The following is a 17,492-nucleotide window of genomic DNA, read 5'->3' on the forward strand; positions in this document are numbered from 1 at the left end:
GCATTAAAAAAATGTATAACCCATAACTAGGCGTCGCAATAGGATTGGTTTGTCAAATATCCGTTTTTGTCGAAATCGACCTTTTAATGCAGAATGATTTTTTGTATCTAAATGGACCAGAACCATCCTTTTCTTTAAATTAATTTGTAATGAATACAGCATTCATATGCTGTAAAAACAACAATTTAAATACCTCCATGTATTTTAATATAGGATAATGAAATTTTGGTCTATTCGACAAACCAATCTTACAGCGATGTAGGCTTACCCTCACCATAATAACTATGAAACTCTAAACCGGGACAGGAAAGGAATATATGGCAAAGAAAGAAATTTAACTACCAAAAATTTAAAATATTTCATTTATTTGTTGTACCAGTCATACTTCTCGCTGGAATGAACTTTTTTCCCACCCTTCCAAAACGACTCTCACAATACATACGCAACTATGGTTAATCACGACAATTTATTATTGACAATCATTCATACACGGAACAGCCGGGACAAAATGCCCAACTTGCCGAGACGCCGGGACCAATGTGTGAAACCGGGACAATCAATATGGTAAGTCTACCCATAACCCAGTGATATTTAAACTGTAGCAACCTCCAGAGTATGCGTTTGTTTTAATCATTCTTGTAGGATACATTTTCTCAAGGCCCACAAAAAACGAGCAAAATAAGGTAAGTAATTAATTATGTAGGTAAAGAAAGGAAGGACAGATTCTTTTGGCATGCGGCCACAATGGAAATACTTTGGAACGGTGTTGGTGTCATTTGAAAGTAATGATACCAACAACAACATGAGTTGTCTACACTGCCAGAAGAATCTGACACCATTCTACATTATTTCCTTCATATTTATTTTTACTAATGTAATAAATAGCACCTGCACATGTGCATGGATTTACTTGCACCAATAGTATGTATTTTAAACTATCGCAGTAATAACTGTTAACATGTAAAAGTGCCGACTGTCTCACTAATCTCATTCTTCAAGAGTAATTGACACGCGATGTTATCACTGTATGGTGCTATTTGACAAGTCGTGAAAATCGGTTTACATCAAAATGAGTCTCTACACGGTGTAGTTCGTTTTTTTCTGGTAGGTTCGCCACTATCCTTCTACTGCACAGGCGCAGATATCGCACAGTCCAATTGTCGTGTGAAAATTCAGAAACTTCTAAACTTTTTAAATCCATGCATGCAATCTGGTAACTTGCACGGCATTTTTTTGTTATGGCTGCGATAATACGTACTGTCAGCAGTAAATCCGGGGCATGTGTAAACAGGGTATAAGCATTTTTGAAATATAATTATTACCTATCCATTGTGAAGTGATTGTATATTACCTGTCTCGTGGATTTTCTTTCTTAGATTCTAATTCTGTAATATCAAAATATAATACAGGTAACCCCCCGAGTGCTAATTCATTATCTATATTATCGTAACTCGATTTCTAATATTTTTTTTCGTACCACACTTGCCAGGAATCGTCGTAATATTGAAACAAAAAGGATATTTAATTTTTTCAGTGCAATACTTTTATTTTATGTGACATTCTTTTTTTATTTAGTTTATTTATAAAGAATTTTCAGATTTATAATTGTTTTTTTTTTTAAATAAATGTTGATCGTGAAATTTCGCTTATCGTAACTGTGGTCACAACGTATCTCCCACGATCAACGGGGTTACCTCTACTAACATTTTAGGCTTTCCAATCAAATGACTAAATGAATTTCGAATTTGTCGAAATGACATTTTTTTACCAAGCGAAATTGACTATTGGACCATGGTCATCTCTCCTTGTAATCTTTTACAATAAAAATGATCAAGTGACAGTCGGACAGTTTTTCTTGTAGTAGTTGTTCTCAACGTCGTGAAGTTAGTTAAAATGTTTTTTATGAAACGTTTCAACATAAGGATATTGTATCGATTTACGTGGAAAGTCTGAGCCAGGAAATAAAACTTAAAAAGCCCCATTGAAGAAAGTGAAAGAGCATATTGAGAGTTTTTCAGTAATAAAGTCTGATTACTGTCGCAAGTTGAGCAATACAAAATATCTTTCTCCAGAACTATCAGTCTCAAAAATGTTGGTACAGCCTATATCTTGAAACGGGTAAAAATGCTAATTCATTAGAGATCGTTTCATATACACCCGAATATTCAGGAATAACTTCAATTTATCTTTCTTTCACCCTAAGAAAAATCAGTGTCTGCTGTGCAATAATGCATCTGTGTACGAAAAATTGGATTAATTGAGTTAGCAATTACTTGGTAGAATTCCATTTTACAAAAAATGAAAATATAATTAATATTAAATTCTACAGGTTTTTAAAAAAGCTAAAGTACACCCATTCGAGTTAGAAGAAATTTATTCTTTAATGAAATTATGTGTAGAAAATAACTATTTCTCATTTAATTCAGAGTTCTATAATCAACTTGACGGAGTCCCTATGGGGTCTCCTTTAAGTCCTTTGCTCGCAGAACTTTTTATGGACAAATTCGAATCGGAATCACTTAAAATAGACTCAGTAGCTGATATATTATATTACCATAGATACATAGATGATATTTTGATTTGCTGGAAAGGAACTGACCGTCAACTTAACTCGTTCGTCAAAAGAGCTAACGCATTGCACTGTAATATTAAATTCACGGTCGAAGTAGAGATAGAAAACAGAATTAATTTTGCTTAACACTGAAACTACTATACATAAAGGATCGCAACATCCATGGATTCATAAGTTGGCGGCATACCATGCCATGATCCACAGGCTAGTTAGCGTGCCCATGAACAAATTAGATTTTGAGGATGAACTACATACCATTAAACAAATAGCCTTAAGTAATGGATATGCAACATCAATGATAGATAAAATATTATATAAAAAAAAACATAAATTAGCTAGATCAACAATATACCCTAACGTTAAAGATTCAAATCGTTATTACAAGTCCATTGCTTATCACGGCATTATTTCAAACAAAATTTATCAAGAAATTAAACATAGCGTTAACGTAGCATTCAAAGTTAATAATACTCTAGGATTCAACTTAAAAAATAGTAAAGATAAAATCAACAAACTGGAGAAAAGCGGAGTTTATAAAATAACATGTGGCACATGTAGTCTATGCTACATTGGTCAATCTGGCAGGCCAATAAAAACTCGTTTCGAAGAACACCTCCGGTCTTTCCGAAATGGTAAAACAGATTCTCAGTTTGCTAAACATTTGATATCAAATTCGCATAGCATCAGTAATAATATAACACCAGAATGTTTGCATATATGTAATAAAGGTCTAAAATTAAATTTACTCGAACAGTTGAAATGAATCGCGAATTATCCAAAAGTAATCACATAATTAATGAAAATTTGGTAATGCATTCGTCACCACTATTAAATATAATTTAAACACATGATTAAGACAATTATACTAATAATATTTTAATTGATTAATCATGTCAATAAATAACCAAAGTACTCGAACACTGTAATTTTGATAAATTTTGATATCCATTTAAAAAACCCACTTAGGGTTTTCAAAGTATTAATAATATTTCAATTAATAATAAGTGTACAAATTCATAATATTGCTGGAACGAATAAGAAAATGTATTCTGTCTCTATCTATACACGTATAGTATTTAAGCAAAGGCAAACGGCCTATCTGAATAGTCTTGATAATGGTGTTACAACCGAAATAACTATCGACAAACCTTTTTTAAAAACCTGCAGAATTTAATATTAATTATATTTTCATTTCTTGAAAAATTGGATGTTTAATAAGTGAAAATTCTGTTTCAAGACTATCTTGACATGACATGAAGTCTTATGAGGGACATTGATTGTCAATACCCATTGACATAGTTCTCTGATTACGAATAGAAAGGCATGTGAACGAAATAAAGAAAGCAATTTTGATGTATAGACAATATTTATTTTATATAGTACATCTTATCAATATATAACACATACATAATATGTTTAAACAGATAAATGCTTTGACTACATACATTACACTGGTTTTTATCAATTAAATTACTATGGCCATGGGATAAATTTGAACAATATTGCGTCAGCAAGATCAATATTGTGTCAGTGAAAATGATAATGACAAGACATTTCAGGCTATTTTATGCTTAGAACTAATAAATCCTAAACACAAATTAAAATCTAAGCTAACAGTAGGTGAAATAACTACTACTTAATATGTTTAAAGTCATTTTATCATTAAACTGGCACTGCATGCCAACAAATTTAGATACTTTTGTCAAACATAAACCAACCATTTCAGTATTCAACTAAATAAATCTACGAGTCGTGCGTCTTCAATTCACAAAATAATATATACAATTTGGTCGTTGGACAACAATATGTAATCAAATGTTGAAATGTTTTTTTTTTTTGTTTTTATTGGTAAATATAAGAACAATCACAAATTAAATTATGCAGGTAATAGAAACAAGCCAGGATCATTTACCACAAACATTATTATCATAATTAATATCAATTTATTTTAATGAAATAATTAGTATTATAAAAATATTAAGATTCCTGGAATGAACAATGAAGAAACCATTAATATATATAATAAAATACTTTTATTGACGGTAAAAAGATGCATTTGAATAAGATTACTTACAAAATCAAATTTACTTTTTATAAAATGTTGTGAAAACTATGTAAACGATTTATAAGAAAACATCAAAAAATATGTTCAATGATGGATCATTTTTTACCATAAAATAGCTTTGTTTATATAAAAAATTAATCATCCAATTAGTGTGATTCGAATGTACTATTTTAATTATTTAATGACCGATCATTGATTTTTTTTACAAGCTAATATGTCCGAAACTTTTCAGTTGACTGGGTAGCAAAAAGATTAAAAAACATTAATTTTATTTATTTTTAAAATTCTAGTAAAGCGAACATTATTTATTTTATAAATATGTTGCAAATTTTATTTACATTTATAAATCAGGCAACACAAGTGGGAATCCATTATTCGATAGGTATTTAATTTTATATTGATCCAAGCGGGAGCACCATTTAATAATTATAATACTTAAAACATTTCTTTTTAAGATAAGAAATACATTTTTCTTTAAATGGATGAAATTGAAAAAAATAAAAAATGATGATTACTAATAAGGAGGGTAATAATTCATGCAACGGACATTGAAATGTGAGGGTTATTTTTTAGCTAAAAAATCTGTTGACATTTGTTACAAAATAATTATTATGTACAACCAAAATTATTATACTTTCATGATATTAGACACAAATATAATGTAGATATTACATAAATATTATGCTGTCTATAGCCTAAACTGATACCAGATCAATAATTTACAAACTACAACAATATCAATAACAATAGAGATTTAAGATACGATAATAATATTATTAAACTTAAAAATGTATTTAAAAATATTCTTATAAAGAGTGGAAATAGATACATATTTACAGTATGTGTTCCAATGATTTCTATACTCAATTGAAGTGTTTTAGTTACATGATGACAGTCATTTTATATTATGTAATTAATAAAAGTTACAGGAAATAATACACAAAATGATTTTAATTGCTTAGCAGTACTAGATAGAGTTTAGTACGTATTCCTATGGTAATGAGAAAGAATATTCAGCAATATATTATGCGTTTATGATATATTTTTTTACAATAATAATATGTTCAATTCATTTTAGCAAATTAATATAAGTATAATATATGAAAATTCTTTAAAAAAATTACATTAATTCAAATGCTGAATGTTCTGTCTCAATAATCGCGGAAAAATGTTTGCCTTAATTCAATGGCTCTCTATAACTCATTCGAAAATCGATTTGTATTTAATATATTTTGTCGTGAGTGCGTTTCGAGTTTTCGGAGCCGATTGCGTATAAAATACTGGTCAGGAGCCACTGTCATAGTTTAACATGAATAGTAACATCGAAATATTCATTGTCATGGTCAAAATTTTACTTACAGATCTATGCAAATATCATAAGAAGCTCATAAGAAAAACATTTTTCAACTTATTGATAAAAATTGATAAAAACTTACAATAACGTTTACTAAATGTTTTTTTTTTGTTTTTTTATATAGTCAAATTACAAAGTTACAAATAATACAAATACATAAAATATAAACATATATTTATATTTCTGTTAGTAATATATTATTAGTAAATTGGGGATATAAAGCATCTAATTCATTAAATGAGATGCCGATAAGGTCGGCGTCGACTCGGACTCGTTTAGTCTCAAATATTGATATGAGTGTAATGTTACCCGCTCAATAAATTGAAACGCTTTAAAATTTAAAAACATTAAAAAAGCTCAAAATACATTCCAACTGAGCCGTAAATACATATAAAAATACACATACGCGAGCCGTTTCGCTCAGAATTCTTCGATAACAATAAATATTAACATCCACCTAGTGGCTACATTGTACATTTAAAAATACAAGCTGTTTCAATGATATCATTGTACCCTATCCACAGACAGTCTGAATGTAATAAATGTAACTGTTCTCAACAAATGATGAAGGTTACTGTCTTACATATATTTGAAACTTGAAGACAAAGCAATAATTATTACTGATTGATGCATAAATGACAGTTTAACTACATTATGCAATTGAGGAACTGAATAGAAGATGAGCCTACAAAAAATTGGGGCGTTCTGCTGTGACTGTTTATAGAAAATTCAATTCTTTCAACATGTCTTCAAAAATAATTTCGATCTGATGACTACTGATGCCTCTAGTGGTCAAAATGTAAATGTACTATGTAATACTTCTTATTTGTGTTGATGTAATGAGTTTTTCTCAAAACTATAGTTTAGCAATTACACCCCTCTCGTACAGAGCTCCTGAATTATAAATCATGCAGTGCTTTTTGTGAAAACTGTCAATGTAATCATGATTGACTTACTTTGATATAATGGGACATTTAATGCATTTCATTTGGGATCTCGAACAGTGCTATAAAATGGCTGCTTTTCAGATGGGTAAATTTGCAAGAGAACAGTTGGATTTGTAGGCCGCATATAAACAAATATACACTAAAAAAATATACAAAATTTAACATTTGGTCATCATTAACGTAATATACATAATAATTCAACCTGAGAAATTCTTTACAGTTTTGTTTCCCACACGACAATGTGGGCGTCGTTTTTGTTGGGATCTCTGGGAAGAGCGGGAGGTACAGTGGTTTTCTGGCGGTCCGCCGAGCAACACGACTGGCGCCAGTTCACGTAACCCCGCCCTCCCATTAGCGTGATCACGGTCCTCTTGCTCGAATCGTTGGACAGATTATTTTTCCCGTTGGCATTTTTCTTGTTCTTATTCTTATCCATGGCGTCCTGAGCGACCGAGTTACTTCGGGATACAGACCTATTGTCGGGAACGACCCCCAGAGAGTTTCCGTTCGCCAGTCCAGAATTCAGAGCTGATGTAATATTGTTAATGTTGACGGTGATATTGACAACGTCTGCCGAGCCGTTACTCAGTTGAACGGTTCTGCTTGCATTGCTATTATTTCTGGAAATGCTGCGACCCAAACCTCCGCGGAGGGCCATGCTCTCTTCGCTGCCGGAGGACGTGTATAAACTGGAAGAGCGCGAGTCCACAGACCAGTTGGAGAGGTCCAGGGAACGCGGTCGAGATACTTTCATGCGGAGTTTGCGGTCCAGAGTGCTGACCTTCGCTGGGATGGCTGCCAGCTCGGGATCGCTACGCCGGAGGGTTTCATAGGCAGGCTCTCCCATGGTTCCCGTTTCGCCCTCACAGTCTTTAACGTAAATGAGCTCGTTGTAGAGCCCGTACACGTCGCAAGCGTCCCCTGAACCTTGTGAAGAAGTAGTGGAGCAGAATATGGCTCCGCCTGCCCCGGCGCCCAGACCTCGAGGCAGTGTTTTGGACAAGCGAGACATTTCATTGTCTTTGGAACGTCTCCGCCTCAAAACAACGGGACTGCTTGTCAACTGATGTTTTATTTTGGCCGATATGGACTGCGCGGAACTGTCTGAAACCTGTTTTTCTGGCTTCTGTTTATCATTCTCCTTTTTGTCATTCACTTCGACGGTCTTATCCGTCTCCTTAGCGGTCTCTGGATCTTTAGACTCTTTCACATCGCTCTCTTTAGGTGCCGCTGGGACGACATCTTTGACAGGTTGTGCATTGTAATACGGATTCACATTGTAAGTTTTTGGCTGAAGGGCCAGGAGGAAAGTGATGGGACCGAAATGTGAGTGGTATGAGATGTTGACTCTCCCGCTGATGATGGGAACGCCTTCGAGACGAGGAAGAGGAATGGTGAGTCCGATGCCAGCACTAGTCCCCACCCATAATAAACCTCTGCAGGCTAGCAGAGCCGACACTGTCACTGAACTTCTACCTCCGGTTTTACTTGAACAGTCTTTTCCGCCGCAGCTTCCATTACCCATGACGCGCAAGACGTTCGAGGCTAAATTAATATCTTGTAGATGCTTGAAAGTCTCCGTGTGATACAAGCAGATGGTGCTAGAGTTCTTCAAAGATATCCAAAGACCGACTCCGGAGTGCGCCATTAAATTGACACTTCCGACGTGCTCGTGCTGAACACTGAAGCTCTTTTGGATTTCGCCGGTGAGGCCGCTGATGACCCAGACTTTCTTCCCGCAGGCAGCGTAGACGCTCATGTTGATCGGAAGAAGGCAAGACACCGCGTCTGGTCCGAGAGTCATGGAGATGGGATCTTTGAGTGACCATGCTCCGCTCGTGTCTCGGTGGTAAATGAGAATGCTCCCATTGCCCAGAGCTACGAAAACGCAATCGCAGTGGTATTTGATTTGCATTATGACGGCCGGCACGGTGGTTTGCGATATTTGGTCTTGTTTTTCGGGTTCAGCGGCTGCATAGAGGAATATTTTTCGAGTGTCAGTGCCCAGCCATACTGAGTCGCCTGTGGCTAGCGTTTCTTCAGAGATTCCCTTAACGAATTCCATGGCAGTCACCTGGAATGATAAAATAAATAATTTGAAATAGCGCTACAAAAATACATTATCTCTTTTACGAGGGTGGGTCAATAATTCCTTAGAAAAAAGCATTAAAACAGTTTTTATTTTTGTATTTTTTTTTATTTCTCAACATAATCTCCTTGGAGCTCAATACACTTGGTTAGACGTTTCTCAATTTTTTTTAAACCGTCAGAAAAATAAGTTTTCGGAAGGTCCTCAAAATAAGCATTTGTCCGATCGATGACTTCTTCATTTGAAAAAAAACGTTGTCCACTTAGCCATTTTTTTAAGTTTGGGAAAAGGAAAAAGTCACTGGGGGCTAAATCTGGCGAATACGGTGGGTGGTCGACCAATTCGAACTTCAATTCTTCAATTTTAGCCATTGATCGTAAACATGTGTGAACACGGGCATTGTCCTGATGAAAGAGGATTTTTTTCCTGTTTACATGAGGCCGTTTTTCTTCAATTTTGTTTTTTAGCTGGTCCAATAAAGATGCATAATAATCCCCTGTTATTGTTTTTCCTTTTTCCAAATAGTCAACGAAAATAATTCCACGTGCATCCCAAAATACAGTAGCCATAACCTTACCAGCTGATTTTACGGTTTTCGCCTTCTTTGGACATGGTTCGCCTTTCGCAATCCACTGCTTTGACTGTTCTTTCGTCTCGGGAGTATAGTGGTGTATCCATGTTTCATCTACAGTCACAAAGCGACGAAAAAATTCATCCGGATTGCGTTGCATGAGCGACAACAGGGCTTTAGAGGCCACCACCCTATTGCGTTTATTGTCGACTGTGAGCAAACGCGGCACCCATCTTGCAGAAATTTTTTTCATGCCCAATTTGTCATGTAAAATAGAAATGACGCTACCTTTTGAGATCCCTGTAACCTCAATTATCTCACTCAACTTTAATCTTCGGTCACTTAACACCATATCGTGGATTTTATTGATCATTTCTGGTGTAGTCACCTCTACAGGACGTCCTGAGCGTGGTTCATCCTTTGTTGATGTACGACCACGTTTAAATTCATTTAACCAGTTATAAATAGTTGCAAGTGAAGGAGCAGATATGCCGTGAACTAAATCCAACTCATTTTTTATTTCCTTTGCTGTTAACCCTTTTATATTAAAATGTTTAATAACAGCTCTAAACTCAATTTTCTCCATTTTTGTAAACAAGCAAATTTTTTTTTAAATGTACGAGAAACACACAACAACCCGACCAATCTGATTGAAACTTCGCAGCATACTGAATCGGTAGTGCCGCTGCATGAAAACAAACCGCTTACAGTACTAGTCGCGCCACCTGTCGGCTTTTCTAAGGACTTATTGACCCACCCTCGTATGTTATTCTACTTTATTTATTTTATATAATATACCTGGTGAACTTTAAACTACAACTTATAAATTCACCACATTCACAACATGACATGACACATGAGTGCCACAGAGTTACGAGTGACGTTGGTGGGAAAGTAAGAAGTAAGAAGAAATGCCTGAAAAGAAAAGTTGCTTTTCGGGTGGACAAGAAGAGTATTGAAATTATAATCAGAAGAATACGGTATGTATGAGAAATTTATGATTTTCATTGTCATATGGAATGAATCTTTACAACCTTAGATACAAAAACTCTTAAATATCTATGAGTACCTATCATTATAATATTCAGTAATTTCTATTTTCATACCTGTGTTTCAACAAGATCGAAAGCTCCCACATCCCGCAGTTGTCCTGAATGCTGAGCGTGTTGTGAAAGGACAGCGATGTGACTGCTGGCACCATCTGTTGTGCACACCCACAAGTAACCCCTAGGCCCTTTGCGCCTTCTGGATCCTGCCCTTGCTCCGATGGTAGTTGGCGTCAAGCTCACACTGTAGTAACAACCACAGCGCACCTTGAAAAGAAATAAACATTCATATACTATTAAAAAACCCTGTAAAAGTCCATGTATGTATATATTATATCGTCACTGTTCTGGCAGAAGACACTAATTCGAAAAAATGACATATTGAGTTAGTTATACCAAAATGTTCCTTATTTCAAACTTTACCGTCTGGAAACCTTCTTAATAAATAAACAGTCATTATTTTAAAGTCATCCTTTGTACGATTACTTAATAAACTCACATAATAGACCATTTCAAACATTTTAACAACTTCAAAGTCAAATTACTCAAAACTAGTATTCTCCAGTTAGTGTGTTCTGCCAGAACAGAGATGATATTATATTATAAAAAAGTGACTTGTAACTTTGTCTATGAAAAAGAAACACAAGCAAATGTTTATATAAAGCCCAGGTATTGTGCTACGATTTGGAGAAATGGAGCTACATGTTTTCGAGCGTAGAATTTTATGAAAGATCAAGCCTGTTGGGGAGAATGGCGTCTAGCAACGTTGCTAAAATCTCTATAATCTTTTTGACGAAACCAACATTGTAATATTTATTAAAACAGTTTAGCCATGTCAGATGTATGGATGGTTAAGCACTGACGAAGTGTTATCAAAGGAAAGATCAGCGGTATACGTAGCAGAGGACAACGACACATTTTGTGGTTTAAGAACATCCGTGATTGATACGAGTGTAGCAGATGATAGAGTAAAGATCACCCTGACCAACCTCCAATAGGAGATGGCACACGAAGAAGAATAAGTTTATACTAATTATAAATATATGAATTCTCACTTCGGTTTGATGCTGTGACTTGTAAACAGGTTGAGCTTTGACGAAGAGGGGCATCTTGGTGGAGGATCTCTGTTCCTGTTCGAGGACCTCCCATCCAGGGGAATTGTTGGTATCCAAAGCCAGCTGAGCCAGCCGCAGTTCTGTGATCCAGTCTTTCTTTACGTTAGGGTTTTCTGTTTGGAAAGTGTATGTCTCTTCTTTGCCAGATTTGTTCTTGGCAACAACTTGAAGGCAACACGAATCCACCCACGCCATTTCTTCATCTTTTCTCTGTAATTTGATAAGTTCATTTATTATTGGATATTCTGTACATTCTCTAAATCAGCGAATTCCGAACTGGAAGGCGCGGAGTGTAGCAAAGGGAGGCGCGAAAAGTTTAAAACAATTATTATTAATGTAGCCACAGGTTTGCAGTTTGCAAATGCATAGTTTATAAAACGGCCGCTAGTTATAAACTACATAAAAAAACAGTCCTATAAAAGGTTGTTTGCAAACCTGTCTGAAAATATGGAGACTAATTTTATAATACCCTATGCTGGCTATCTCGTGAAAAATGAAATAAAAGGGTCAAATCATAATGTTGAAATTTAAGGCAAATTTGTTTAGGAACATAATTTTGTTGTTAAGGCGAAGTCTTCACTGAGCCTTTTTCAAAGAGGCACCTAGCGGAAAAATTTGTTTTATAAATATAAATAAAAAGGATTTCAAGTTATACACATTTATATTTTTTATAAAAATCGATGTTTTTTAAAATAGATATAAAAAATATTAAAACTATGAATTAGTCAAAAATCACTTAGGTGATGCTCTTCTTTAAAAAAGGCTCAGTGAGTTGTAGGAATTGGTTATATTGTATTGGTAAGTTGGTTGGAATTTAAAAAAATGTGAGTAAATAAATCAATGCATTCACTGATTTAAAAAAACAAAGTGAAGGGATTCATAAAAAAATGGAGCTTTGGAAATCCAAATTACAAAAAAAATAAGTTCGCCATGTTTCCACTTTAAAATTTACTGAGTTCTTGGTTAGTTTGCTAATCCACTTTTCACATTATTTTATTAATAGTAAAAAAAAGTCAAAGCACTGCTTTGTTTCAGGACTATTAAATATTTTAAATATGTGGTTGTGTGATGTGATACCTTTTTCATTTTTGTATTAGTAGATTGTTGACTATTTGAAAAGGTGTCTGTATTATTTAATGAAGCAAAGGGGGGGAGGCGCCAAGATTAGATTTTTAAAAAGGGAGGCGTAGTAACATAAAGTTTGGAAACCATTGCTCTAAATAATGTTTTTATCACGATCAAATTGTGTTTGAGACATAATGAATATGACTTTAATGTTCTTGAAAATATTAAAAGAATCATATAAGACACCGGATATTTTAATAAGCGCTGAAGATTCTTGAGCAGAGATTCTCAACCCAGTGCCCACGGGTAAAGGTGCGCCTTCCAGCACTTTTGCCTGCGCCTACATTTGTGCGTTATCATTATTTTCAACAATGAGGATAATAAAATTGAAATACAGATCGCGACTCACTGATGCCTAAGTACCTCTGCGCATCTATTCTATACACAAGGCTGCTATCAGCGGTTATTGAGGGTAGTTTATCACATTTATGTATTGAGGTAGGTATTATAATAGTTAGTGAGATACCCGGGGTTCCAGCGGCTAGCTCAGGAGTCCATCGAACCCCGGATTCACAAAAAAGAGAAAATTCAAACGGTTGGAGTGTAAATAAAACACAGTCCTTCGTGCTCGTAACGTGATATTGTTTATATTTTACATTTTCTTAATTTTTAGTTTTACAAATTATATTTGGGATTTTTACAGTTGTAGTCGTCAGGTCCGTACCTATCGGAAAGGGGACGCTTACTGCCTTTTCTTTTCTTTTTTCAAATCTCGCGTACCTACGCCGTCCAACAAAAAGGACTCTCGTGATTGGCCAAATTTTATCGCCTGATTTTGATTTGACGAATCACGAGGACCACCTCGGCGCAGGCGCGCAGGGATTTTTACGTTGCCGGCAAGCGCGGCAAAATTTATTATATTTAAATACTTATATTTAGTCTTAAAATTATCTCTTTCATACATCATCATTTATACATTTTAAATTAAAAAAATTACTTACGTGGTTGAGCAAGGAATCAGATTAGATGTTTTATGAAGCCGTTTCTAGAGGTCATGGTTACGTTTCGACTTGAGCTACTAAATGATTATTTTACACCGGGAGAAGCCCGCCTGTAACAGGGGTGTATCATTAGGTATTACAATAATAAGTTAGCCATTTAAACTGTCTATCTCGCTCTAAAAGTCAACACAGCCACGAGAGGGGTTGTTAAAACATAGCACTTTTTGATAGTTCAGACGGTTAACTTATTTTAACAATTAACTGCCTCAATACATAAATATGATAAACTACCCTCGATAGCCGCCAATAGCAGCCTTATGTATAAAATAGGTGTACTGGCAGGTTAAACATTTGCCTTAAGCCTACAACCTAAGGACATAGTAGGTTCTTATAAATATTCTTGTATGGCGCATTAATAGACTCTGAATTAACGCATTCGCTGCTGAGTAGATAATGAGTTTTAATTAACACCTTTAAAATGCACGTTAATTACATCGATTGGCCGCCGGGTCATTACGCGCATGTGCGTCTTCAGCGTCCAAAGTATTAAGAGACGAGTAATAAAATCAAGGCTTCCAAGATGGTGGGTTTACTGGAGAAATCCTAAGAATATCAAAGTAACAAAGAAAACGATATATTCCATTGTCGACATTCACACGGCACCGTTAATGATTAAATATTATTAACCTGTATGCTATGTTGTATTTGCTGGAGTATCTTTTTGGTGCTGTCCTGACTGAGTTCAGCGTAGCGGCCACGCAGAGTTCCAGCCAGGTCGGAGATGCGGGATACTACCTCGTAGTCGTGCATTAGCGCCGACATCTCGCCACACAGTGAATCCACGCCGCCCCCGCTCGTCCCACTGCCGCCCACACCCTCGGCTGATCCCGTTGACTTCAAACTGCCGCCTCTGTGCAGACCTGGAACATGGGAGAACATCCTGTTTTTGTTCTATGTGGCTAAAGAAGTAGAATACAGTGATACCCCAAAGTTACGTCATGGGTGGTTCCACAGTCAATGAATCAAGTCGGAACGATGTGAATTAAGATATATTTCCATAATTACATGACATTATTAACGCACTGCCCAAAGTACAGACATATATATTTAGTTATGCATTATCTTTTATATTTTTAATCTGGATGGAGGAGGGGTAATAAATTCCACACAGCTGTGCCATTCTTTTGATCAGATAATCACTTTGATTTATTGTCAAGCCGTCTGGGGACATCCAGGTTTCTTTATGCATCTGTGTGTTGCTAATTGTCATATTTTGATATTGATGTCAACTGTGGCTATAAGAAATATTGTGATTATTTCTAGAAAACAAGGGTTGCATGAGGAATTGTAGCAAGCTATATCTAATAACTCACCTGCTGTCAGAATTCGGCTAAGAGTGGGTGAAGCGCTACTGTCGACGATTTCCAGCTCGGCAACGGGATGCATCCACTTGAGACTGAGCCTCTCGCTGGCTCCAAACTCCTCTGACTGTCGAGGTGCAACAGACACGCACACCACCAGGTCGTTGAGGAGAAGGAGGCGTCGGCATTTCGTTTTCGTTATCATACCACCTTGATTGAACTCCTATAAAGAAAACACAAAATGAAATTGTACTATTTCTCAATATTAAAATTCATTGTAAGGGGTTGGAACTCTTCCTTCCTCTATTTATAAATAATAAGTCGTGGGTGTTTCGAAGAATATCAATATGCTTGGAGTACCGAAATGGATATTGGCCACTTTGGATAGACAAGTTATTGGAGGAAACCAGGATCTGCCCTTCGTTATCGCGCTCCTGATGATGGTGATAATATGCTTTAACCATGAACAGATTGGAATGAAGAGTAAGAGAGAAATATACTCACAAGCTGGGTGACGTTATCTTCCCGTATGAGGTGTCGGTTTCCATCAGTGAGTGGTCGTGCGGCAAACTTCCCACTCACGTGTCGTAGCATCTCCCGGAAAGCCTGGCTTTGCTCCGCCTCACGCTTGCGTTCGTTCAGCATCTCTGCCAGAGATTCCAACTGAGTGAGAGCGAGCTGCAGGGACATACGGTCATGGTGGCCTTGCGGGGTGTGTTTCAATAGATCCTGAAATCAAACAGATCATATTAAAAAAAATTGCAATGTCGGGAATTGAGTGGATTAATTAAATATTAATGTGTAAAATGTGTCTCTTGTGTCAGCCCTTTGACCATATAGCATACTGATTTTATTTTCTTTGATGTTTGTAGTGTCATTTAACAGCAGAAAATTAAGAGTTTGCGGTATCTTTGGGAGCTAAGTCTGAAAAATCTGTGGACTGTATAGGAAACAAGTATGTATAGTCATTATATTTGGAGCAGGAGCACGGAGCAGCGAAGCAATGGGTTTTACCAGGAGCAGGAGCGGTGCCAGACCACCGAAAATTTGCAGTGCTTCACTGCTCCGGATGTTTTTTTTTTGATTATTAAATTTTCATACTAAAGTCCAATGAAAATATTATATTTGACACTTTGCGACACTGGAATTATTTGAAATACGGCAACACTGCCGAGTGATAAATAACCACACTTTTTTGACAGAAGAGGCAGATAATGAAAGACGATTTGTTGTCAGGAATTTTGTTTAATATAATTAATAATGAAAAGGACAAATAAGGACCTTATTTCAAAACTACTTATTTTTTTAATTTTTAATATTTGTATTAGGTACATATAATACCTATTAAAACTTTTTACTTGGAGCAGAGCAGACCCTGGAGCGGAGCTGGAGCAAGTTATTATGTCCCGGAGCAACTTAAAAAAGGGTCTGCTCCAACCCTCTGATTATGTACTCATATATTCGATGCCCTATCTTTTATTATCTTTGAAATCAAGAGTATAACTTCCATTATCTGGATTAACTAGGGATGATGATAGTCCGGTCCGGATAATAATAAATTCAGATAATCAAAAAAATAATAAAAGATCAATATTGATCGAAAATAAACCTTATTTGAAAATTCATTTTTTGTTAATTGCATAGCAAAAAAAATGTTTGTTCAGATGTCTCTATGAAAAAGACACTAACTAAAATAATAACACAATAGTTTACCTGTAAAAAGAGAATGAACTGTGGAAACCGTTGCACTGGTTTGACCATCAGCCCGAAGAAGGAGAGACGATCGTGAGCGCTGATTTGCTTCACTTTGAGGAAGTCCGCCAGCGCTGATTTGCGTTTTGCCTCCATCTTGGCAAGGTCCATGGCAACCGAAAAGTTGTTGATGAAGCCAGAGTAGATGTCCAATACGATAGCTTTCGAAAAGGAAGCCACGAAGACATCGCCTAATAAAAACATTCGCATTATTACAAATCATGACTTTGCATAGGTATTCATTAATTTTTATTCTCCTGTATGACAGCATACAAATATCAACAGAAAAAAAATTAGAAATAGAATTATGGTGTACTGTGTCATTTGCATGACTATATTTTAAAGTAATAAACCTGAGTTATAAAATTAAAAATTTACCCAGTTTCTCGTCTCGGTCCCATGCCCTGACGCAGTCTGCAAGAGCAATTCGGAACAATGTGTGGCATTGCAGAATGTCCGGCAGTCGGTGAAAGAGAGTCGATATTTTACTGCCACTGAGGATGGCAGGACTGCTCTCTTCCAAAGGTTTCTTGTAGTCCTATAATAAAGTTGAC

At 35.7% G+C, this 17,492-nt stretch overlaps 1 protein-coding gene across 6 annotated transcripts in view; it reads right to left on the reverse strand.

Annotated features, from left to right (window-relative positions):
* Nucleotides 1-6,824: 6,824 nt before the first annotated feature.
* Nucleotides 6,825-17,492, reverse strand: part of LOC147073836 (rho guanine nucleotide exchange factor 10-like protein) — a 532,434-nt gene continuing 521,766 nt past the window's right edge. For all 6 annotated transcript variants that reach the window (XM_085944723.1, XM_085944728.1, XM_085944726.1 and 3 more), the window contains 8 exons: nucleotides 17,317-17,476; nucleotides 16,900-17,129; nucleotides 15,691-15,915; nucleotides 15,199-15,409; nucleotides 14,513-14,745; nucleotides 11,700-11,969; nucleotides 10,705-10,911; nucleotides 6,825-9,012 (listed from right to left, as the gene is read on the reverse strand). In XM_085944723.1, the coding sequence (XP_085800849.1) occupies nucleotides 7,153-9,012; nucleotides 10,705-10,911; nucleotides 11,700-11,969; nucleotides 14,513-14,745; nucleotides 15,199-15,409; nucleotides 15,691-15,915; nucleotides 16,900-17,129; nucleotides 17,317-17,476 (3,396 nt within the window). In that variant the 3' untranslated portion in view covers nucleotides 6,825-7,152. The remainder of the gene's footprint in view (nucleotides 9,013-10,704; nucleotides 10,912-11,699; nucleotides 11,970-14,512; nucleotides 14,746-15,198; nucleotides 15,410-15,690; nucleotides 15,916-16,899; nucleotides 17,130-17,316; nucleotides 17,477-17,492) is intronic.

The sequence above is a fragment of the Rhyacophila brunnea genome, unplaced genomic scaffold (genome assembly GCF_057557595.1).
Source record: "Rhyacophila brunnea isolate RB1 unplaced genomic scaffold, BYU_Rbru_1.0 scaffold_17, whole genome shotgun sequence".
Taxonomy (NCBI): domain Eukaryota; kingdom Metazoa; phylum Arthropoda; class Insecta; order Trichoptera; family Rhyacophilidae; genus Rhyacophila; species Rhyacophila brunnea.